The sequence below is a fragment of the Microcaecilia unicolor genome, chromosome 2 (assembly GCF_901765095.1).
Source record: "Microcaecilia unicolor chromosome 2, aMicUni1.1, whole genome shotgun sequence".
NCBI lineage: Eukaryota > Metazoa > Chordata > Amphibia > Gymnophiona > Siphonopidae > Microcaecilia > Microcaecilia unicolor.
In genome coordinates this window covers 83,435,790-83,460,266 of record NC_044032.1, presented here as the reverse complement: position 1 = coordinate 83,460,266, position 24,477 = coordinate 83,435,790, and the positions used below count along the sequence as shown (strand labels likewise).

Sequence of the window (24,477 nt, the reverse complement as noted above, 5' to 3'; positions counted from 1 at the left end):
CCTGGCCAGAAGGGGTATATGATACCTTTGATGTTGCATCCAGGGCCGCTGCTCAAGGTGTGGTGATGCGTAGACTCTCATGGCTGCATGCCTCCGACCTGGAGAATAGAATCCAGCAGCGGATTGCGGACTCCCCTTGCCGAGCGGACAACATTTTTGGAGAAAAAGTCGAACAGGTGGTAGAGCAGCTCCACCAGCGGGATAACGCTTTCGAGAAATTCTCCCGCCGGCAGCCTTCAGCATCTACTTCTTCAGGTAGACGTTTTTATGGGGGAAGGAAGACTGTTCCCTACTCTTCTGGTAAGCGTAGGTACAATCCTCCCTCTCGACAGCCTGCGGCCCAGGCTAAGCCCCAGCGCGCGCGCTCTCGTCAGCAGTGTGCGTCTCAGCAAGGCCCCACAGCTCCCCAGCAAAAGCAGGGGGCGAGCTTTTGACTGGCTCCAGAAGAGCATAGCCGATGTCAAAGTGTCTGTGCTGAGCGATCTGCCGGTCGGGGGGAGGTTGAAAGTTTTTCACCAAAGGTGGCCTCTCATAACCTCCGACCAGTGGGTCCTCCAAATAGTCCGGCAAGGATACACCCTCAATTTGGCCTCAAAGCCTCCAAATTGCCCATCGGGAGCTCAGTCCTACAGCTTCCAGCACAAGCAGGTACTTGCAGAGGAACTCTCCGCCCTTCTCAGTGGCAATGCGGTCGAGCCCGTGCCATCCGGGCAAGAAGGGCTGGGATTCTATTCCAGGTACTTCCTTGTGGAAAAGAAAACAGGGGGGGATGCGTCCCATCCTAGACCTAAGGGCCCTGAACAAATATCTGGTCAAGGAAAAGTTCAGGATGCTTTCCCTGGGCACCCTTCTTCCCATGATTCAGCAAAACAATTGGCTATGCTCTCTGGACTTAAAGGATGCTTATACACACATCCAGATACTGCCAGCCCACAGACAGTATCTTCGATTTTGTCTGGGATCATGTCACTTCCAGTACTGTGTGCTACCCTTTGGGCTCGCCTCTGCGCCCAGAGTGTTCATGAAGTGCCTAGCTGTGGTAGCAGCAGCGCTTCGCAGGCTCGGAGTGCACGTGTTCCCTTATCTCGACGATTGGCTGGTGAAGAACACTTCTGAGGCAGGAGCTCTACAGTCCATGCAGATGACTACTCACCTCCTGGAGCTACTGGGGTTTGTGATAAATTACCCAAAGTCCCACCTTCTCCCAGTACAGAGACTCGAATTCATAGGAGCTCTGCTGGATTCTCGGACGGCTCGGGCCTATCTCCCGGAGATGAGGGCCAACAATCTGCTGTCCCTCGTCTCCCGGGTACGAGCGTCCCAGCAGATCACAGCTCAGCAGATGTTGAGATTGCTTGGCCACATGGCCTCCACAGTCCATGTGACTCCCATGGCACGCCTTCACATGCGATCTGTTCAATGGACCCTAGCTTCCCAGTGGTTTCAGGCTGCTGGGGATCTAGAGGACATGATCCACCTGTCCACCAGTTTTCTCAAATCCCTGTATTGGTGAACGATTTGGACCAATTTGACTCTGGGACGCCTCTTCCAAATTCCTCAGCCACAAAAGGTGCTGACTACGGATGCGTCTCTCCTAGGGTGGGGAGCTCATGTCGATGGACTTCACACCCAAGGAAGCTGGTCCCTCCAGGAACGCGATCTGCAGATCAATCTCCTGGAGTTACGAGCGATCTGGAACGCTCTGAAGGCTTTCAGAGATCGGCTGTCCCATCAAATTATCCAAATTCAGACAGACAACCAGGTTGCCATGTATTACGTCAATAAGCAGGGGGGCACCGGATCTTGCCCCCTGTGTCAGGAAGCCGTCAGCATGTGGCTCTGGGCTCGCCGTTACGGCATGTGGCTCCAAGCCACATATCTGGCAGGCATAAACAACAGTCTGGCCGACAGGTTGAACATGATTATGCAACCGCACGAGTGGTCGCTCAACTCCAGAGTAGTGCGCCAGATCTTCCAAGTGTGGGGCACCCCTTGGTAGATCTCTTCGCATCTCGAGCCAACCACAAGGTCCCTCAGTTCTGTTCCAGACTTCAGGCCCACAGTCGACTGGCATCGGATGCCTTCCTCCTGGACTGGGGGGAAGGTCTGCTGTATGCTTATCCTCCCATACCTCTGGTGGGGAAGACTTTGTTGAAACTCAAGCAAGACCGGGGCACCATGATTCTGATTGCTCCCTTTTGGCCGCGTCAGATCTGGTTCCCTCTTCTTCTGGAGTTGTCCTCCGAAGAACCCTGGAGATTGGAGTGTTTTCCGACCCTCATCATCACCTTAGCGCAATCAGTGCATACCATTACCGTGTGGAAGGTAAGCCGATCTCAGGACAGCTTTTAGTTGTTCGCTTCATGAGAGGTTTGCTTTTGTCAAAGCCCCCCATCAAACCTCCTACAGTGTCATGGGATCTCAATGTCGTTCTCACCCAGCTCATGAAACCTCCTTTTGAGCCACTGGACTCCTGCCATCTGAAGTACTTGACCTGGAAGGTCATTTTCTTGGTGGCAGTTACTTCAGCTCGTAGAGTCAGTGAGCTGTAGGCCCTGGTAGCCCAGGCCCCTTACACCAAATTTCATCATAATAGAGTAGTCCTCCGCACTCACCCTAAGTTCTTGCTGAAGGTAGTGTCGGAGTTCCATCTGAACCAGTCAATTGTCTTGCCAACATTTTTTCCCCGTCCTCATTCCTGCCCTGCTGAACGTCAGCTGCACACATTGGACTGCAAAAGAGCATTGGCCTTCTATCTGGAGCGGACACAGCCCAACAGACAGTCCGCCCAATTGTTTGTTTCTTTTGATCCCAACAGGAGGGGAGTGGCTGTGGAGAAACGCACCATATCCAATTGGCTAGCAGATTGCATTTCCTTCACTTACGCCCAGGCTGGGCTGGCTCTTGAGGGTCATGTCACGGCTCACAATGTCAGAGCCATGGCTGCGTCAGTGGCCCACTTGAAGTCAGCCACTATTGAAGAGATCTGCAAAGCTGCAACGTGGTCATCTGTCCACACATTCACATCTCATTACTGCCTGCAGCAGGATACCCGACGCGACAGTCGGTTCGGGCAGTCAGTGCTTCAGAATCTGTTCGGGGTTTAGAATCCAACTCCACCCCCCTAGGCCCATGTTTTATTCTGTTCCAGGCTACACTCTCTGTTAGTTGGATAAGTTGTTAGGTCAATCTCAGTTATGTCCTCGCCGTTGCGAGGCCCAATTGACCATGTTTGTTGTTTTGAGTGAGCCTGGGGGCTAGGGATACCCCATCAGTGAGAACAAGCAGCCTGCTTGTCCTCGGAGAAAGCGAATGCTACATACCTGTAGAAGGTATTCTCTGAGGACAGCAGGCTGATTGTTCTCACAAACCCGCCCGCCTCCCCTTTGGAGTTGTGTCTTCCCTTGTTTTTGTCTTGCTACATACAGGACTGACGAACGCGAGCCGGTTCGGGCGGGAAGACGGCCGCGCATGCGCGGTGCGCATGGGCGCGCGAGGACTAGCAAAGGCCTTTGCTGGTAAAGTTTCCAGTTGGAGGGGGCTGCCATGGACGTCACCCATCAGTGAGAACAACCAGCCTGCTGTCCTCGGAGAATACCTTCTACAGGTATGTAGCATTCGCTGTAGTGCTAAATTTAGGGGAGTAGTTATTAAGGTGCATTACAGCTATGTTATTTGCCCTTTAACATCCAATGGCAATAATGCATCTTATTGTAGGGTGGAATTCCACTCTCAGGAAGATTCAGAACTTCCAAAAAATATTTCTTACATAGATCCTTAGGAGCCTGACCCAAAGCTCTGGAAATTAAAAAAAAAACAAAGAAGGAGACCCCTACGTCCATTTTCTATCTGCTCCAACCAATGACATATTAAAGTTTTATCTTTAATTCACTCCACATTTACTTTAGTATCTTCAATATGATATGTATTCAAGTGCATATCATATTGAAGATCATATCATTTCGGTAGCAAAATATGACCGCCAAAACTGAATGCAGTACTCCACATGGGGCCTCACCAGCAACATGTTAAGGGATATTATCATCTCTTTCCTTCTGCTAGTTATGCCTCTCTCCATGCAGCCTAGCACCCGTCAGGCTTTAGCTACTGCCTTGTCACATTGTTTTGCCATCTTGAGATCCTCAAAAACTATCACCCTCAAGTCCCTTGCATAGTATGTGGTCTGTGCACATTCGCTGTTCTTCTTCTATTGTACACAGCTCCTTTAGATTTCTATACCCAAAATGCAGCACTCTGCAATTCTTTGCATTAAAGGTTAACTGTCAAGCTTTAACTCACGGTCCTAACTTTTGCAGATCACATCTCATGTTTTCTACTCCCTTGGGGTGTCCACTCTGTTGCAAATCTGTCATCCGCAAAAAGGCAACTTTTTCCTCCTAACCCTTCAGCAATATTACTCATACAGACAACAAACAGAATCAATCCTAGGACTGATCCATGGTTGATTGACAGAGGGTTGTGGTAAATGGAATTCACTCAGAAGAAAGGTGAGTGAATTCCATTTACCACAATCCTCTGTCAATCAACCAATTTCTGATCCAGTTCAATACCTTGGGACCCACCCCTAGGGCATTCAATTTACTAGTTTTAAAATATGCAATAGAAATCAAACAAAATAAAACATGGAAAAGAAAATAAGATGATACCTTTTTTATTGGACATAACTTAATACATTTCTTGATTAGCTTTCGAAGGTTGCCCTTCTTCGTCAGATCGGAAATAAGCAAATGTGTTAGCAGATAGTATATATAAGAGAAACATCAAAGCATTACTTTGACAGTCTGACAGAGTGGGAGGGTGGGGGTATGCATGGGGACATCAAAGCATTTCAGTGATATTCTAACAGGATGGGTGTTGGTAGGTGAGAGGAGGGTAATAAACAGAGAAATACAGCTTTATGGTTTATAATGGGTTAGAAAACCCAGATCCTTATTAAGTCCTGTTTGTTGGGTGTCAAAATATTCAATCATTCTTATTTCAAAGGTCTTAAGTTCCTGTATTGTTTTAAAATTACCTTTCAGTATTCTTACTGTGAAATCACTGGTGCAGTGTTCTGGTCTTGTGAAGTGTTGGCCCACAGGGGTGGGGGCTTGACTAGCACCGGCTATTTTCATGTGATGTCTGTGCAGATTGAATCTTGTCTTAAGCATCTGGCCTGTTTCTCCAATATAGCATCCTTCGTTACATTTTTTACACTGAATGATATATACAGTGGTGTGCTGGTAAAAGTTTAACAACAGGCTCTCTCCCCAGTCCACCACGGCGCCCCCCCCCCCCGTCCACCACTGCGCCCCCCCTGTCCACCTCTGCACCCCCCCCCCAAAATTGCAGAGCTGGCTATAGCCGGGGGGGGGGGGGGGCAATGCATTACTCTCGCCAGGAAAAAACTATTAAATGATCCCAGGTTCCAATCTAATTCATGTTTAATGTGGGATAAAATGCTATAAATAAGTAAATATAAACTTTTAATGTTGAGCACCTGATTCTCAAAGTGAACATACTCCAAACACTGTCTATAATGAAAATAAAATGAGTTTTTTTCTACCTTTGTTGTCTGGTGACTGTTTTTCTGATCATGCTAGCCCAGTATCCAATTCTGCTGCTATCTGTCCTCTTAACTCCGTTTCCAGGGCTTCCTTTCCATTTATTTCTTTCCTCCTTTCTTCTTCATTTCTGGTCCTCAGCTTCTGCCTATTTTCTCCATCCATGTGCCGTTTTTCTCTCTCTCTTCCTTTTCCCTCTTCTCATCTCCTTCCTCACTCTTCCCTCCCCTCCATCCATGTCCAGTATTTCTTCTCTCTCCCTTCCCTCTCCTCCACCCATGTCCAGCAACCCTGCTCTCCCCTGCCCTCCATCCACCCACCCATGTCCAGCAACCCTCCTCTCCCCTCCATCCACCCACCCATGTCCAGCAGCCCTGCTCTCCTCTGCCCTCCATCCACCCACCCATGTCCAGCAACCCTCCTCTCCCCTCCATCCACCCACCGATGTCCAGCAGCCCTGCTCTCCCCTGCCCTCCATCCACCCATGTCCAGCAACCCTCCTCTCCCCTCCATCCATCCACCCACCCATGTCCAGCAACCCTCCTCTCCCCCTGCCATCCCCTCCATGATCCACCCATGTCCAGCAACCCTCGTCTCCCCCCTGCCCTCCTCCCCTCCATCTGCCTTCTTCCACCCCCCCCCCCCGCTCCCCCGGTCCATATGCCCTCTGCAAGTCCCCGATAGCCGTTTCCTTCTTACGCCGCACCCCTACCTTTAAAAATTTTATTTTCCCTCGAGGCGCGCCGGTGTTGAAGGCTTGAATCGAAGGCAGCAGGCTCAGCTTGGTTCCAGGCCTTCCCTTTGCATCATGGCTCCGCCCTCGCACAAACAGGAAATACATCAGGCGAGGGCGGAGCCATGATGCGAAGGGAAGGCCTGCTACCAAGCTGAGCCTGCTGCCTTCGCTTCAAGCCTTCAACGCCGGCGCGCCTCGAGGGAAAATAAAATTTTTAAAGGTAGGGGTGCGGAAGGAAACGGCTATCGGGGACTCGCAGAGATGCAGACGGACGACCAAGGGAGCAGAGGCGAGCCGGCTTGCAGGGGCCAACAACCGGCTCGCAAGATGACAATACATTTAACAACCGGCTCTTGCAAGCCGGTGCGAGCCGGCTCCAGCACACCACTGGATATATACCACATTGGAAGATGAGCATGTAAAATAGTCCTTTATGTTGAACATTTTTCCTTTGTGAATGACTGTGGGGTCTTGTGAAATGTTTTGGCATAGTTTGCAGCTGGCTGTGTTACAGGGAAATGTGCCCTTTTCTTTTTCCGTCTGTGTTGGAAGTTTACTTCTGATCAGCTTGTGTTTTAAATTTGGTGGCTGTCGGAAGGCCAGCACTGGTGGGGATGGGAATATCTCTTTCAGTAATTCATCTTCCTGGAGTAGTGGCTGTAGGTCTCTTATGATTTTCCTCAGTTTCTCCAGCTCTGGGTTGTATGTCACTACAAGGGGAATTCTGTCTGTGGCCTCCCACTCTGTCAGACTGTCAAAGTAATGCTTTGATGTTTCTCTTATATATACTATCTGCTAACACATTTGCTTATTTCCGATCTGACGAAGAAGGGCAACCTTCGAAAGCTAATCAAGAAATATATTAAGTTATGTCCAATAAAAAAGGTATCATCTTATTTTCTTTTCCATGTTTTATTTTGTTTGATTTCTATTAATAATCTTTAAGAGTGGACTAACACGGCTACCACACCTCTCTACTTAAAATATGCAAGAAATAATTTATTCAAGATGTCCACACCTAGAGAAGGCCTTCCAATTTTAGTCCTAAGTTTGTAGCAGGTAATATAGGAGTTTACAAAGAAGATTATTACTTACAGCCTTTATTAGAGGTAGTGGGAGTCTCAGGGATTCTGAGGTTCCGATGAAGCACTTTAGGTTTTGGGGTCCTGGTTGGATGTGTGTTGGTCCCCAGGAGACAGGTAGCTATAAGTAGTATTTATTTCTTCAGCCCCTGGAGCGGTTCCAGGATCCTATATAGGTAGAAGGTGGTCCTGGTCATCCTGCTGGAAATACACAGCTATACCAAACTTCTCCTTTACTCCTTGATCCCAGGAGAAGGTGCAGCAAGTTCCCTTTTCCCACTATCCCAAATCACAGCATAGCGCTTAAATGGCTGCTGTCACTGTACAGGCTGGTTTTGCCCTATAGATTGTCCTGGCTAGAGCAGTCAGAATATTCCAAACAGCTAAGATAGGAAAGGCCAGTAAAGATCATTTCTGCAAGGACGATCCACCATCCAGGTCATCAATACATAGACTCATTTTATTTCCAGTACTTAAGATTCACTGCATGGCCCTGAGAGAATCACTTAAACACTACAGGCTTTAAATTTAGATAATAAAGTTCTATGGCACAGTGTAACCTTGTAATTTATCTTTGATGAAATGACATAGCTATTATAACACAAGTGTAAATAATATGTGCGGCTCATTATATCTGATAAAGCTTTTGTGGGAAAAGAGGCAGTATATCAAGCTCATTAAACAAACTAAAAGCTCTTTTTGAATAGGCTGAATTTAGATGCATTATGAACTGAACTGATTTTCCTTTTCTTATCTTAAAAAAATAAAATAAAATCCACACATCAGGTACACTGCATGCCTTAAATTCAACAGCTCTGAAAACTGTGACCATGCATTATACATTTTCACATGGCAGTACACACTAGCTGAAGGTAATGGGTTTACACATTGCAGGGGTAGCCTTTCTTTAATTGGATGCTTAGAAACCACATCACCCTAGCTACCAAGATATGATGTGTAATTGATTCCCAGAAAAGTGACTGTGCTCAACCGTAAGAGGTAAATTAAAAAATGAATCAAATTTCATGGGAAATCTAATAGTAATGCTAAGGAAGAAGACATCAACATACTGGGTTTATTCAGTGATGACTGCTGAGAAGGCTTCTTAGTGCCATGGCCCCCCAGTGACATGAATTTTGTGTTATATGTGAACACTGGCAACTAGAATGCCAAGGAAACTACAAGAGGTAAACAACATTGGTTCTTTACCAAGAGATCTCTCCCCCCCCCCCCCCCCCCCCCCCCCCCCCCCCCCCCCGCCTACAGAAAACAGCTTTATTGAATAATGCCCTTTTATTGAATAAGGCTGTTGACAGCACCAGCCAGTCAAAGCCTTTTGTACAGTATGTGAAATGTACACTGTGAGGGTTGTACTCACTTTTATGATGGTAAACAATTTTACTGCTTCATGTCTCCAGATGAACATTTTCATCATTATGTACCTACTACTGCAGGTTGGTGAGGTCAGCCACCACAATAAGCATTACCTGGGGGGCTATAAAGACACATACTTTCCATTTCTTTTTCACAGGAACACTGGACTGGATTAGGGTCCTCTTTTACCAAACTGCGCTAGCGATTCCCAGCGCGGCAATGCCAACAAAGCCCATTCACTTTGAATGGGCTTCATCAACACTGCTGCGCAGGAATCGCTAGCTCAGTTTGATAAAAGAGACCCTTTATTTTTAAATGGTGAAAATGGGAAAAAAGTTATTTTGTTTCTGTTCCAAAAACAAGGACTCTAAAGGTACTGGGAGAACTGAGAGCTCTGTCATCAAAAATCATGACAACACACCATTAACTATTCTGATAATAGCTTAAAATATGTTATTTAGCTACATGACTGTCACAAAGCAAAAATAAGAAAAGAAAAGAAAAGAAAAATCATTTAAACAATCCTTACTGCAATGCCGGACCTAGTGTAGGCATAACTGTGATACAGTCACTTGGCAATAGTGATCATAACAAGATCGAATTTGGCATAATCAGGTAAAGGGAAAGGGGATGGGATTTGATATACCGCCTTTCTATGATTACAATCAACGCAGTTTACGTATTATATACAGGTACTTGTTTTGGACCTGAAGCATGGCGAAATTAGGTCTTACCTGATAATTTTAGCCCTTCCCACTATTCCAGAACCTGTGAAATAGCTGTGTCCATCAACCAGCAAGTGGCGATAGAGATCGGAAAACAGCTGAGACATCTCTCTTGGCATCCAGTCCAGCTCCTCAGTATTTACATAGACAAGCACTAAGGATAACATTCAGAATAAACACAACAACCTTAAACAACTTACAAACCTAATACTAACCAGATGAGCAAACATATGTGGACCTCTCTTATCTCTGGATAACTTGTAAAGAACAAGAGATATGCAGGAAGCATCATGCAAGGTGGCAGCCGTTATTTGGCCCATTATTTTGTACCGACTAAACATCTCAGAAACCTTGAATGTGCCACTGGAATAGTGGGAAGGACTAATGGAAAGAAAATTACCAGGTAAGACCTAATTTCTCCTTCCATTATGCAGAGTCCCATTATTCCAGAACCTGTGGGATGTATAAAAGCAATCCCTAGAGTGGGTGGGATCCTGGCGCCACCACTCTGAGGCCCGAAGCCCCAAAACTGGCTTCTAAGCACACTTCAATATCCACCTTGAAATGCTTGGCAAAGGTATGCAGTATCAACCACATTGCCGCCTTGCAAATATCCGCCATAGACAGTAAGGTAGTCTCCACTCAAGATATCACTGTAAACCTCATAGAATGAGCTCACAAGGCCTGAGGAGCCTGCTTCCCTGCAAGCAAATAAGCTGATATGATAGTCTCCTTCAGTCATCTAGCAATTGTGGGCTTGGAAGCCATAAGGCCAAACCTCTGTTTGCCAAAAATCACAAAGTCTGTCCGATTTGCAAAACTCATTTGTAATTTCCATATATTTAATGAGGACTCTATGCATATTGAGACGCTTCAAGGAAGAATACTAAGCCTATTCGTTCTCTCTGAGAAAGGATGGAAGCTCCACAGATTGGCTGACATGAAATGCTGATACCACTTTCAGAATAAAGGAAGGAACCATCCACAAGGAAACCCCTGCCTCCGAAAAGCGGAGAAGGGGATCCTGACAAGAGAGTCTGAAGCTCCTAAGCCCTATGTGACAACACAACAGCCACCAAGAACACTGTCTTTAACGTAAGAACTTTCAAAAAGGCCTTTTACAGTGGCTCAAAAGGAGGCTTCTGCTGATCCTGAAGGACTAAATTAAGGTTCTACTTTAGACATGGCGTACAAAAGGGAGGTCGCAAGTGGTATGCTCTCTGCAAGAATCAAACGATATCCAAGTGAACCGAAAGACACATCTTCAGTAGTCAGCCCCTGAAATAGGCCAAAGCTACAACATGAACTTTTAGAGAACCCAACACCAATCCTTTCTGAAGGCCTGCCTGAACATTTCCAAGCCTGAAGCAAGGTAGCAGTGACTGAATCAGAATAACCTTTTTGTCTCAACCGAGCCCTTTCAGTGGCCATGCTGTAAAGACCAAAGGGGCATTGATCCTCCATGAACACTGGACCTTGCCGTGTACCTGCGGAAGATGGAGAGGATCCCTGTCCAACAATCAAATCAGGTCTAGGTACCACAGCCTCCACAGCCAATTCGGTGCAATGTGATCCTTTTCAACACATACTATGGGCCAAAGAGGGAAGACATACAGTAGATATGTCTCCAGCAGTAAGGCATCAATCCCCATTGAACCTGATTATTTACAACGCCCCAGGCAATTTAACTGGGTAGGAGACTCTCCAATATTGACTGGATAAATATCACATCATGAAATGCAAAGTACATTTCCTAGATGAATTTTGACATTCCGTTTCATCACCATCAAATCCAGAAGTGGAGAGCCCCATCTGTCCACTATCAGCTGAAAACCCTGGCAGGATAGCTCCCATTCTCCTGTGTCAAAGGCGTGCGTGGTGAAAAAGTCTGCCTCGACATCCAAGGACACAGCGATGTGAGCTGCCAACAAACGGAGAAGATTCTTCTCCGCCAAAGACATGAGGGAGGTCAACTCCACCACCATCGGATGGCTGCAGGTTCCGCCTTGCTTGTTGATATAAGCCACCACTGTCACACTGTTGGAGAAAACTTGGACTGGAGCCCCCACCAGAAAGGGAGCAAAGTTGCATAAGGCATGCCGCACTGCCATAAGCTCCAAGTGATTTATCGCTACTGAGACTCCTGTTTCGTCTATGTGCCCTGTGACAGATGGAACTTGTAATGACTCCCCTGACTTGCTGGAATCCTTTGTCACCCCCTCCCATTGTGTTATCAGAAAGGGGGCTCCAATTATCAAATTCCTGAGCGACAACCACCACTGCATACTCCATCTGGCAACCAGCGCCCAAGGAATATGAAGGTCATGTTTCTGTGACACCAGAGACCAGCAGCTGAGTAGAAACTCCTGTAAAGACTGCATATGAGTCCTTGCCCATGGCACCACTTCCATTGCCGCTGTCATTAACCTCAGAAACTGGATGTGACTGAGAAGATGAAGCTGCTGAATCAGCTTCCACCTCCTGCGTTCTGTGAGAAAGATCCTCTCCCTTGCTATGCCGAATAGAAAGCCCAGATACTCCAGGGTCTGCAATGGAATTAGTCTGCTCTTCTCAAAACTGATCACCCAACCCAATGACTGCAGAAGACAGACAACTTTGTCTGTTGTTGCCACGCTGTCTGAATAGGATGGCACATGAATGAGCCAGTCATCAACATACAGGTGATCTCTGATTCACTAGCACTGAAGGAAGGCTGACACCACCATCATAACCTTGCTAAATGATCTTGGTACCATGACAAGATTGAAGGGCAAAGCACTGAACTGGATGTGACAGCCCAGCATCGCAAAACATAAAAACCTCTGAGTCAGCCATATAGGTACATGCAAGTATGCCTCCTTTAGATCAAGGGAAGGGAAATTCTCCCACTTGAATCAAGGCTATGACTGCTCTTAGAATTTACATGCAAAGCGAGACACTAGGAGGCAGCAGTTTAGACCTTTGATATCTAAGACTGGACAAGAGGTGCCTTCTTTCCTTGGGACAATGAAGTAGTCATGAAGTAGATACTCCAATCTGCCTTGTCCCTGTTTGGCCTGGGGAACTGAAACAATGGCCTAAAGCACCAGCAAGGAATCTATGGTGGCCTGAACCTTGACTGACTTGGTTCCCGTTCAACAAGAGCACTGCAAGAAGATAGGAGCAACTGCATGGGAGAATTCCAACTTGTAACTTTCTGTAAGAATATCCAGAATCCAGTGGTCTGACATGATTTTGGCCCACTCCTCCCAAAACTCCTGAAGACGAGAAGAGTGGACCAGCCTTGCATCACTGAAAAGCTTAGAAGGCTTTGGAAGTCCTAGCTGACTGAGAGGAGGACTTCCTGTCCATATAAAAGGAAGATTGGCGTGCCTGAAAGCGGGACTTCTGACCATATTGCTGAGGACCAGGCCAGTACTGTCTGCTGTCTCAAAATCGGTATCAAGACCCCCTAAAGAAGGATGACCAGAGTTCAAGCAACCGCTGCAGCTTAATTTCCCCCAGTTCTTTCAGCAAGTTACAGAGATCTTCTCCAACTGGTCACTTGCTACAAAGGGGCAGTTTAACTAGATGTGACTGGCACTGCATCCGCTGCCCAATGCCACAACCTGAGCTGCCGATGTGCCGTGACAGCCAAAGGTATACTCCAGCGTCTGCAATGGAGTTAGTCTGCTCTTCTCGAAACTGATCGCCCAACCCAATGACTGCAGAAGACAGACAACTTTGTCTGTTGTTGCCACGCCTTCTGAATAGGATGGCACAGGAGCCAGTCATCAACATAAGTGTGATTCACTAGCACTGAAGGAAGGCTGCCACCACCATCAAGGAATATATCTTTGGCCGTGACAGCCAAAGGTATACTCCAGCATCTGCAATGGAGTTAGTCTGCTCTTCTTGAAACTGATCACCCAACCCAATGACTGCAGAAGACAGACAATTTTGTCTGTTGTTGCCACGCCATCTGAATAGGATGGCACACAAATGAGCCAAAGATATACTGTGGGCTGTAACCCGTAACATGTCATAAATAGCATCCATCAAGTAGGCTAACCCCACTTTCAGCTGGACGTTTGATGCTACTTCAGGCAAGGTGGTCTTCTTAGTCACCGCTGTAACAAGGGAGTCCACCTGGGAAGCTGCAATTTCTCTTTCTCCTCTGGAACCAATGAGTAGAAGTGAGACCTGACTCTTCCCATTCTCAGCCCCGCATCCAGTCAGACTCATTCTGCTGTAATCAGGTCCTGAATGTCAGGATGCATGGGAAAGCCTAAGAAGGACTTCTAAGCCCCCTTGTGATTGACAAAGATGGAAGCAGAAGGCTCCTCAATGGAAAGCACCACCAGTTCCTCAGAAATAAGACTACTGAAACAACCTCAGTATTTCTGGGTCATTCCCCCTCCTCAGGAGGGAGCTCTCCCTCCTCTAATGGCTTCTTCAATGGTGGCTCCTCTGAGCAGACTGAGGCCACATCAGATAAGGAGGGAGAAGCAGAAAGCCTCATCTGTCCACTCCTGGAGATCTGCACAAGATCTCTTAGAAACTGGAATGGCAGTGGCAGGGGCGTAGCCAGACACCCAATTTTGGATGGGCCTGGGCCCAAGATGGGTAGGCAGAAGAACTCCGCCCTGTCCCACATGTGATTTGGTCTCTCCCTCTCTCACCTGCATGCCATATGATATTTAAAAGCATCCCCCTCCCCTGAATACCTTGTAAATAGCAGATCTTCGCCTGCAGCGAGCAGCGACTGATACATACCATTTGCACCGGCCCCACAGTCTTCCCTCTGATGCAACTTCCTGTTTCCACATAGGCGGGAATATATCAGAGGGAAGGCTGTGGGACCGGTACGAATAGTATGTATCATTCGCTGCTTGCTGCAGGCGAAGATCTGCTATTTACAAGATACTGTATGCAGGAGGGACAAGTTGTTGGGAGTTTTTGGCTGGTGGGGCTTGAGAATCCCTGCCAGCCACATCATAGGTGTGCTGCTACTGGGTGGGCCTGAGCCCAAAGTGGGTGGGCCTGGGCCCATCCAAGCCCACCCTTGGCTACGCCACTGGGCAGTGGAGAGAGAAACTGAAGCACCTTGCAACAACTCTGACTATCCCTGCTTCAGTCAATAGGCCTAATGTAAGAGCAATATAAACTCTGGAGAAAACAAAGATCCCAATGCAACTGAATGCTCTGTTGAGCCCTGGGGTTGTAAAATGGCGGCTGTGCTCTACGTAAGATCAGACAGAGGCTGTTCCTTATTGCCAGTCAGCCCCAACAAAATGGTACCCATTCTCGTGCTCTCCTGCATCAAACTGCGCACTTGCCCTGCCAAGAGCCCAAAGTCCCCAGCATATTTGAATGCTGTGCCAAATCCAAAGACCTGCTGCCACTGACTGTTTCCTCTGTGTCCCACAGGATTCCTGGCTTGCACATACTGCAATGCCCTGACTCCCGCACCATTCATCCCCCTACTGTCACAAGCGCCACACCAAGCAGTCCCAAGTGGTAAGTCAGGATCCATCCCTTGCACCAAGTAGAACTTGCAGCTCTCCAAGTGGTTCTGAGTCAAACTTTATTCGGACTTACCACTGCCAGTTACTCCCCCCAAGCTCACAGTCTTCACAAGTCTTACCCTAGATGAGACAGAATCAGGACTGATACTCTGTCCCATGCTCTCCAATAAACCTCTTTTCTTCTTCTCTCTCTTTTTTTTTTTTTTTTTTAAGGTTGTTGTGCTGGAAAGGAGAGCACAGGAAACAGGAGAGAGGTGAAGGAAGGGAAGAAGTAAATTTGCAGGGCACCAAAGACAGGGATCTGAAGACCTCCAGATATGACTCTGCAGATTCAAGACACTTGCAAAGCTCAACTGGGGACCAGCTGACCAACTGGATCAGAAACAAATCACTAAGAACCATAGGTTGAAAAGTGTGTCCATCTACCTGCTGGAGATAGAAAATACTGACATTCTCATGGCCACGCCTCCTTTTTAGACCCACACGTGGATCTTGGCCCCTAAATTTACATACATACTTTTTAATTGACTCCCATTACCACCGATAATTGATTGGGCCCAATTATCAGCGCTAATTGGCTCGTTATTCAATTAAATTGCACATGCGCAAATTTAAAGCACCATTTATAGAATTTGGGAGTAAGCGACTTGCCCAGATTCACAAGGAGCTGCATTGGGAATCAAAGCCAGTTCCCCTGGTTCTCAGACCACTGCACTAACCATTAGGATACTCTTCCAGTCCACATGGCATCTGGGCACCTAAATGGAGGTCTAAGAGTTTAAATCAGGCATGAAAATTGTTTAAAAAAATACTATCTTGGCAGCCCAGACCAGATGCATTTAAAAAGGTGGAATTCAGGCCAAATGACAGCTGGCATGTTTAAAAGGTGAGATAAGAGAGGCTACTGTAGTCTCTTTCAAAAATGAAAAAGGAATCCAAATGAAGAAAACAGGAAACTGCGTAAGCACTTGCAGGTTAGATACAAAGAATTAATAAAAAAAGGTAAAAAGAAAATATGAAAATAAGTTTCTTATGAGGCAAAAAACTCATAGTCAAAACTTTTTCAGGTACATTCAAAACAAGAAGCCTGTGAGGAAGTCAGTTGAACTGTTAGATGGTCATGGGATAAAAGGGGTACTTTTTCGGCTTTAAAAAAAGGCCTTTTTTACAGGCACACTGAAAAATGGATCTACATGCATCCAGAACATGCACCTACACTAACACAGGCCATTTTTCAGTGTACCTTAGTAAAAGGACCCCAAAATGCTGGGCTAGATGTACCTTTGGCCTGACTCAGAATAGCAATTCTTTTTTTTTTTTAACTTTATGTATTTTATTCAATGTTTAATACCAATACAAAGTACTCAACAGATACAATAATAACTTTGCTGATCTCAAATACAGCCAATAAAACAACTGTTGTACAATCTCTATATATTCTATAACCTCTTATAATATACTGCTCTATTTATAAACCAATGAGTCGTCCCTTTTGGTAAGCCAGCCATCCCCGGTCAGATATCCATCACAAAATTATGGCAATGGTATATGTCTTATTTATACTGTTAATTGGAATACATATTGCGGTCCTGTTAACATGTTTACAGACAAATTCCATCAATAGATTTTGCCCAGTGATGTAGACAATTTTTCCCTTTTTCCTGAATGCATAACTGTGTCTCTAAATCTCATTTTCTATATTTTAGATTCAGGGCCTCTTTTATCAAGCCACATTAGCAGTTCCCACGTAGCCATGCTGATGGAGCCCATACAAACTGAATGGGCTTTGTTGGCATCGCCGTACCAGGAACCGCTAGTGCGGCTTGACAAAAGAGGCCCTTAATCACATTTCTAAGTCCAAATGCAAGACAAATTACAAATCAGGTAGAGTAGGTAGTTCCATTCCCAAGAGGACTTACAATCTCAGGAGCTATTTACTAAGGGTTTTTTTTCACTATGGTGCACTAAGCACACTCTAAATACCGTGCAGACCATTCTATACTTAACGCACACTAATTCATTAGCACGCAATAAACCTATTAGCGCACATTAGTAAAAGGACCTCTAAAGGTTTCCTTCCATTTTGCATCTTTGGGAAAAATGCTTAGTAAAAGGGGCCTTAAATTTGTAGCTGGGATTTGATTCTGGGATCCTGAAAATGTGGACAGTCAACCACAGCAATTCACTATTTCACAGAATGGCAAGAGTTAATGAGGAGGACAGGCTTCACTGTCTCAGATTCTGATTAGATATCCCAATCTTTCACATAATACCTGTAAGCACAAGTGTGATCAGTAAAAGGTAAAAAGCTTCAAGCATTTCTTGAAATAAAGAATTGCAAAATCTCTCTCTTGGGGTGTAAACAGATCAAAATGATAAAGGGGATGTAACTCCTCCCATAAAGGAAAAGCTAAAGAGGTTAGGGCTCTTCAGCTTGGAAAAGGGATGGTTGACGGTGGAATATGATTGAGGTCTATAAAATCCTAAGTGGTGTAGTAGAATGGGTAAAAGTGAATTGATTTTTAACTCTTTCAAAAAGTACAAAGACTAGGGGGCACTCAATGAAATTATATAGAAATACTTTAAAAACAAATAGCAGGAAATATTTTTTTCACTCAACGAACAGTTAAACTCTGGAACTCGCTGCTGGAAGATGTAACGGTGGTTTACATATCTGGGACAAAAAAAGGTTTGGACAAGTTCCTGGAGGAAAAGTCCAAAGTCCAATATTGAGACAGACATGGGGGAAGCCACTGCTTGCCCTGGGTTTTGTAGCATGGAGTGTTACTGCTATTTGGGTTTCTGCCAGGTACTTGTGACCTGGATTGGCCACTGTTGGAAGCAGGATACTGGGCTAGATGGACCACTGGTCTGACCCAGTATGGCTATTCTTAAGTTCTTATGTACACTACTGTTATTGATCTGTTCTCGAGGTAGAATGTGCAATGTGCCACTCAGGCTCAAGCAATACCAAAGAAATTAATATGGCTGTATTCCAATAAAACTTTACCGATGGCTGTAAATAGAACATTCAGATCTTTTAGACTCATATCTCAAACAGCATCTGCACTACAGGCATTTTGGATCTGATTTCATACCTTTGCTCTGCTGACTTGAAGTTCAATGTTCTTATACCTGGTGTTTAATAACCTATGTTGTTTATCCGTTTATACATTTAACATCCTTATTTTGAAGAACTGTGCTGGGATAATGAGGTTAACCCAGCTAATATTTCTATAGAGCATTGCCCGCTTTCAACCCAACACCTTTGGCATGTATCCATCACATCATCAGCGAAGCACCAAAAGTTTCCACAATCTAAACACAATTATAACAAGAGGAGATGCTCCACATCATGCCCTCTATAATATGAAATGACATGATACACAGGGCAATAGGTAGAACTGCTAACTGCATCAACGAATTGGGTTTGTGAATTTCCTGGGGATTCTTTTTGGATATTCTTATTTATATCATTAGGGGTTTCATATCTGCTTTGTCAATTTGTGACCAAAAAATTGTGATTGTCATGGAATTCAAGTGCCATTTTGTGAAATCTTCTGTAAACACAGGCCAAAGTATAAAACTACAATGATTGGCAATAGCAAATAAGCAGATGGATCACATAAGGAAAAATGTGAGTCGCCTTTGTTTAACCCAGGATATGCAATATTTTTTTCTGATAATGGTCATTTTCTGAATGTTTAGTGCTTCGCCTTCCTAAAAGAATCCTGATCTCACTTCTGGAGGAAAAATTCTAAGTCTCAGCAAAATGAATAATGCTCAGTAGTATGGCCTCATCATCACATTGTGATAAAAGTTCATGTCAGTTATCAAAATATTCCTCTAATGCAAGAATAGCAACTTTAAGAAATGAATAACTACTGTTAAGCTGGCAATGTACCTTTCCCAAACAAGCATATTTTACAGCTGAACATCTGTTTTGGATGCCTGTGGCAAGGTGTCTTCCTATTATATAAATTGTACCATAACATTGCTGATAAAAATGGCAGATGAAGGGGGCCTTTCACCAAACAACACTAAAAAGTGGCCTGTGGTAGCCCCAATGCAGGCGTTTCCCACCTGCTGAGGCCACTTTTAGCACTGCTGGTAAAAGGCTGATGTTTCTGGGCTTCTTTTACAAAGCTGTGCTAGCGATTCTCCCATGTCAAATGAGAGGAAGCCCATAGGAACTGAATGGGATTCCTCTCATTTGTCGCACCGGGAATTGGTAGCATGGCTTTGTAAAAGAGGCTATTTGCCGATAATAGCCACACACTGATTTCCTCATTAGCATGTGAGCCCTTACCGCCACCTATTTTGTACGTGGTAAGGGCTCACAAGCTACTCCTACACTAATCAGCTCGTGGCAATGTCCAGACGATAACCAATTAGCATAGCCATGCCCACTCTGCCCCCAAACACTCCCACAGTGCTAAAAAATAATGTTATTTTAGCACATGGGTAGCAGGCACCGATTCCAAAATGAATGTGGGACGCCTGACCGCGCCCTGCAGTAGTGCATTTTAACCTGTGGTAAGCACACATTAGTGTTTACTGTAAGTTAGTAAAAAGGCTCTGAAGACTTAAGGCTCATTTCCTTTGCCAAAGTTCCCATCTACTGCATTTGCCAGAGACTCCAGATGATCTCTCCCATCAATTTTTCACACCTCAGCATCCTCTGTGCTTACTCCCATTGCTTATGTTGTACAGCAGCGCCACATATCCTGAGGTACAAATGAAACCCTTCTCAGTTTTGAAGGAGGAATTTACATTGCCAGATACAGAGTTTTTTTATTATGCACAATTAAAACACTATGTGACATCATTACGTTGGGAGCATTTGGCAGAGGATGTTCAGGAAGAACTCTCGGCAGCCCTTTCGCTGGAATCGCAACAGAAAGTGCCTTTATCCTTTTATCATAAACACATCAGAGATACAATGCCAGAACCAAACTATAAAAAATTGGAGGCTGACTGGCAACAAGACTTGAAAGTTAACATAACAACTGAAACAATTAAGACATTTGTCTTGTCCATTCCCAAACGCTCGGTCTGGGTAAGACACTGGGAACAATAATATAAATTTGCTTTCAGTCTTTATATACCACCCCGAAGAGCTTTCTATATGGGACTCTCGCCATGGGGAGAATGCCCCAAATGCAGATCAGAAGGCGCAACATTGGGCCACATGTTTTGGTCCTGTAAAGGAATACAAAAATTTTGGAAAGATATGGTACAGAATATATCCACTTTATGGAGAAAGCAGTGGGACTGTGAGCCAATGTTATTATTTGGTCAATTTAAAATTAGACACCCGATTCCAAAAGGATATAAAAACTTCATTAATAAAGCTGTTGTGGTCGCCAGACAAGTCATACTGAAAGAATGGCTGACGCACAAATATCCCACAGTGACACAATGGCGCACACAGATGATACACTTGATGCGTATTGAACGAATAGGAATCAAGGACATGAACTCGAGTGCAGGCGATGAATTACAACAGATATGGTCCCCCTTCTGGAACACTTTGTCAGCTCCGGCCAGGAGTTACCTCTTGAACTTATAGAGTCTTAAAACAGAGGACGAGAGGGAGGGAGGGTTAGGGAGGGGGGAAAGAGAGGGGGAGGGTTGATATTTGGGGAGGGAGGGGAGGTGGGAGGGGGGTTGGGAAAGGGGGGGAGAGGTTTTTGATAAAGTAAATATGTAGGACAAGTTATGTTGTAAAGTTACATTATCTTTATAAGAATAACAGCACTGATATGTGACATAGGGAGGGAGGAAGGGGATAAATGAAAAAGACAAGAATATCTACAACTATGTTTAATTTCTGAGATAGTCACTCGACTGTTTTTGGGTTATATGCACTATATTGACAATTGTTAAATTTAAGTCGATGTACATTAATAAAAAAGATTTAAACATCCTGAGGTACAAAATCAAAAAAAGAGACTTGCACCTACCTTTAGTTAGAGAATGGATTCCAAGTTTCACATGGGAGAAGTTCCCATTTCCTATTTCGCCTCTGACTCGATAAAAGCCAATTCTCTTGCCCAGAGCTAACTCTTTTACAACTTTTTCATCCTGAGACATATCCTGAATCAGTTTCTCAAAAGGTGTCGGTCCACGCTGTTTCCCCTCCCCATCCACCTGCACACAGTCCTCTGAGCTCTCTGCACGGTTCCAGCGGGGGTAGCGCTGGTGTCTTAAGCCCCCGCTGTTCACATAGACTGCTGTCATAGTCCACATTTGATGTCCTTCAGTAAGATGCTACGGTGAAGAATTTAGAAAAACGTAACAATGTTCTGTACACAAAAAAATTCTGTAAATACCAAATCCTGACATGTTATGCAACAGTCTGAGAAGTGATTACAGTGAATCTTCCTGCCTCTCAAAACTAGCCTAAGAGGAAAAGCAGCATTATGTCCTGAAACGCATTGCTACTGGTGTCTAAAGCATCAGTTAAAATGAACAGTGATGCCAGAAGCAGCTGGATATGCTTTCACTTCTTTGGACAAAAAAAAAAAAAAAGAAAGAAAGAAAGAAAGAAAGAACCACCAAGAGGCTCATCAGTCCAATTCAACATCTGATTCAGGTTTCAGGTTAGCCACATTAAAAATCAGGAATAATCAGCTAGACCATTCAGTGACTGCTTTACACAAGCAGCTCTTTCTCTTAACATTGTTGAAAGCTACCCTCAGGAGAAAGTTAATGTAATGTACCTTTGCTCTTCCCATCTCAGTCCATACAGAGCGCTGTCTTTTTACTGAAGGTTCTTTCTTCAGTCTGTGTGGATTCCGCTCTGCAAAGACCTTCCCACCCTGTCTCTTGAAATTTCCTTGCAAAATCTTTGTTGTTGGATCGCTTCATTTCTGTTCTATCTCAGCTGGCAGCTGTGGGCATTCTCTGAGGATGCTGATCTGTGCACTGGAGATATAGTACTTGCTGACGTAGCATGACAGACTGCCCAGAATTTTAAGTGACAGCAGTGTCACTTGGGCCCGCCTCTGGGAACAGACAATTTTAAAGCCTTGTGTCTTCTCAGAAGTTAGCCAGAAATCTGGTTTCCCTAATGGGAGAGAAAGAGAAAATCAATAATCTGTCATAAACACAATTTATGTTTCTGTGAGCCTTATGCGGTTAACTGCATATCACATGAAACCAGTTGATCTGCAACACCAAGGGCCCTGTTTACTAAGGTGTGCTAGTGTTCCTATGGGTGACTTTAGCATTAGTGTGCACTAATCACTAGTGCACGCTAAAAACACTAGCTTGCCCTTAGCACTACTTAGTAAACAGGGCCCCAAAAGTTTTAGGATCTAAGGGCAGGCAGCTCAGAAACAGTCTCCATGATCTTACTAAGAAACATTAATTAAATAATTGCATTTTATGAAGGATGTTCTTTGCAATTAAATAAATAACATATTTATTTTATTTATAAATTGCTCTTTCATAGCACTCCAAAGTGATGCAGTCAGTAATAAAGTCATATAAATACCACAGTGCAAATGACAACTCCGGTGTAAATTGTTCACTTAGAAGTCTGAGAGAGCAGGAAAAACCTAAAATTCCCTGCGACAGACTTTGCCTAATAAGGATTAACAATTATCAAAAAATATTCTGTACAACCACTATAAGCACTTCTTTAGGAAAACAAATATGGGTATGGGGAGAGCCCTCAGAATTCCAGTGTGTCACTATATATCACCAATTTAGCCGCTATGATTGAAACCATATAGGTGTTGCATATTAAGGCTACTGGTAATCTCAATCATAGGATGGCTCTCCTACTTCCCAATTCTGTATTCAACCAAGAAGTGCTCAAAAGTAAACCACATCTCCAATATTTGATAAATCCACTATCTCTTAAAAATATGTGCTCAGTACTGTGCATTTAAATATGCTTAAATATTTATAGTTCAACAAATCACAGCAATCATGCTTATTTAAGCCTAACACACCACAAAATACGTGAGGGACCATCACATACAAGCCGAAAATAAGCAGCCCAGATATATCAATCATTAGTCACAATGAATTAAAGTCTATGTGTGAAAAATCATAAATTATAACACAATCATGAAGTGAGTAATTCTGTATAATTCGCCTAAAATGTGTGCTCAGCGAGAATTTAACAGCAATTAAGTGCTCAATTGTGAACGATTTTAAATGCGAGCACTTACACTAGCTCTATAGCACGCATAAACGCAGACTCCTAAATGCAGCGGCTGTGCGCATAACTGACAGTAAAAGTGCTTAGAATGCCTCTATCCCACCAACACCCCTTTCACATCCATGTCTCTCTCGCAGTTATGCACTAGGGGTTAACATTATAGAATGAAACCTATATGGGGATTACTGAGTGGTGACAGCTTTCCCTGGAGTCACTGGGTAGAAAGGCTGGGATGTCCCTGGGTGGGAAGGAAACCCTGCCCAGGGAGTGTGTGGTGTTGAAATAAACTGCAGAAAAAAAGTGGGGTTGTTATTTGGTTGATAAGGGAGGTGGAGCTGGAGGCAATAAAGACATTGACTGTTGTGGGAGAGAGTGGTCTTTGGTTGCCTGTACCCCCACTGGGACCCTTGGAGAAGAGGGGGAACCCAAAAGAGCCTCATAAACCCAGGCTGAATTGAGAAGTAGTTGCAGCCCCATTAAGTAGCAACTGTGAAGGTGTGAGAGCTAAAGGTGGGTAAGGAGAACCCAGCCTGAAGCAGGAACCCAGAAAGGGAAAGCCTGTTCAAGGCCAGGTTGCACCTCTAGACATGCATCACTGGAAGGACAGCCTAAAGGGTCTGTTCCTGAGGCAAGTGGATTGTGATCAAAGAAATACAGGAGCAGCCTTGGATTATTACTAGCCTCCGGGATGGGTAAAGAACAGGAGGTCTTGTAAATGTATAAATATTGAGAGATATAAAGGAGATCAAGCTTGAACAAAGGGATAGAGGTTGTAATACACAATCTTGAATGGACAGGAGGAGTTCTACTGTACAGATGGAGTTATAAAAATTGATTTGACTGCTCATTTGCAGAAAGTTCAGTAAAGTTGAGTTTGCATCAAAAGACACTATTTGAGTGCTGTGTGATTTCTTTGAAAAAGGAGTGAAGATGCTTGCTTGCTCACTTAATTTCTCAATTCCCCGGATCTCTATTCCGGACCTTGACCCACTCCCAAGTTCGAACTGGAAGGACTATGCTGAATGGAGAGTGCGGAGTGAGCAACAGTATGGTTTGGTAGAGGTAGTATTAGTATCCATGTGACCCAGGTCAACATGGAAGGAACTGAGCTGGTGCTCATGGGTTACTTGTGAACAGCTGCAAATTGAGGACAATTGGTGCTGATTAACTCCAATAATCACCAATTAGTAGACATTAGTGTCAATTTGCACTATATGTACTCTTCTCCTATCTCGTGTCATCTCTCACATAGACTATTGTAACTCATTATATGCTGTTCTCATTCTCTGTTCCTTAAAGCGTCTTCGACTCAT

General features: G+C 44.7%; 1 protein-coding gene across 1 annotated transcript in view; it reads right to left on the bottom strand.

Moving 5' to 3' along the window:
* NIM1K (NIM1 serine/threonine protein kinase) overlaps positions 1-21,240 on the bottom strand; it is a 38,917-nt gene extending 17,677 nt beyond the window's left edge. The window contains exon 1 of the mRNA XM_030192194.1: positions 20,955-21,240. Within this exon, the coding sequence (XP_030048054.1) occupies positions 20,955-21,240 (286 nt within the window). The remainder of the gene's footprint in view (positions 1-20,954) is intronic.
* Between the last annotated feature and the right edge of the window lie 3,237 nt (positions 21,241-24,477).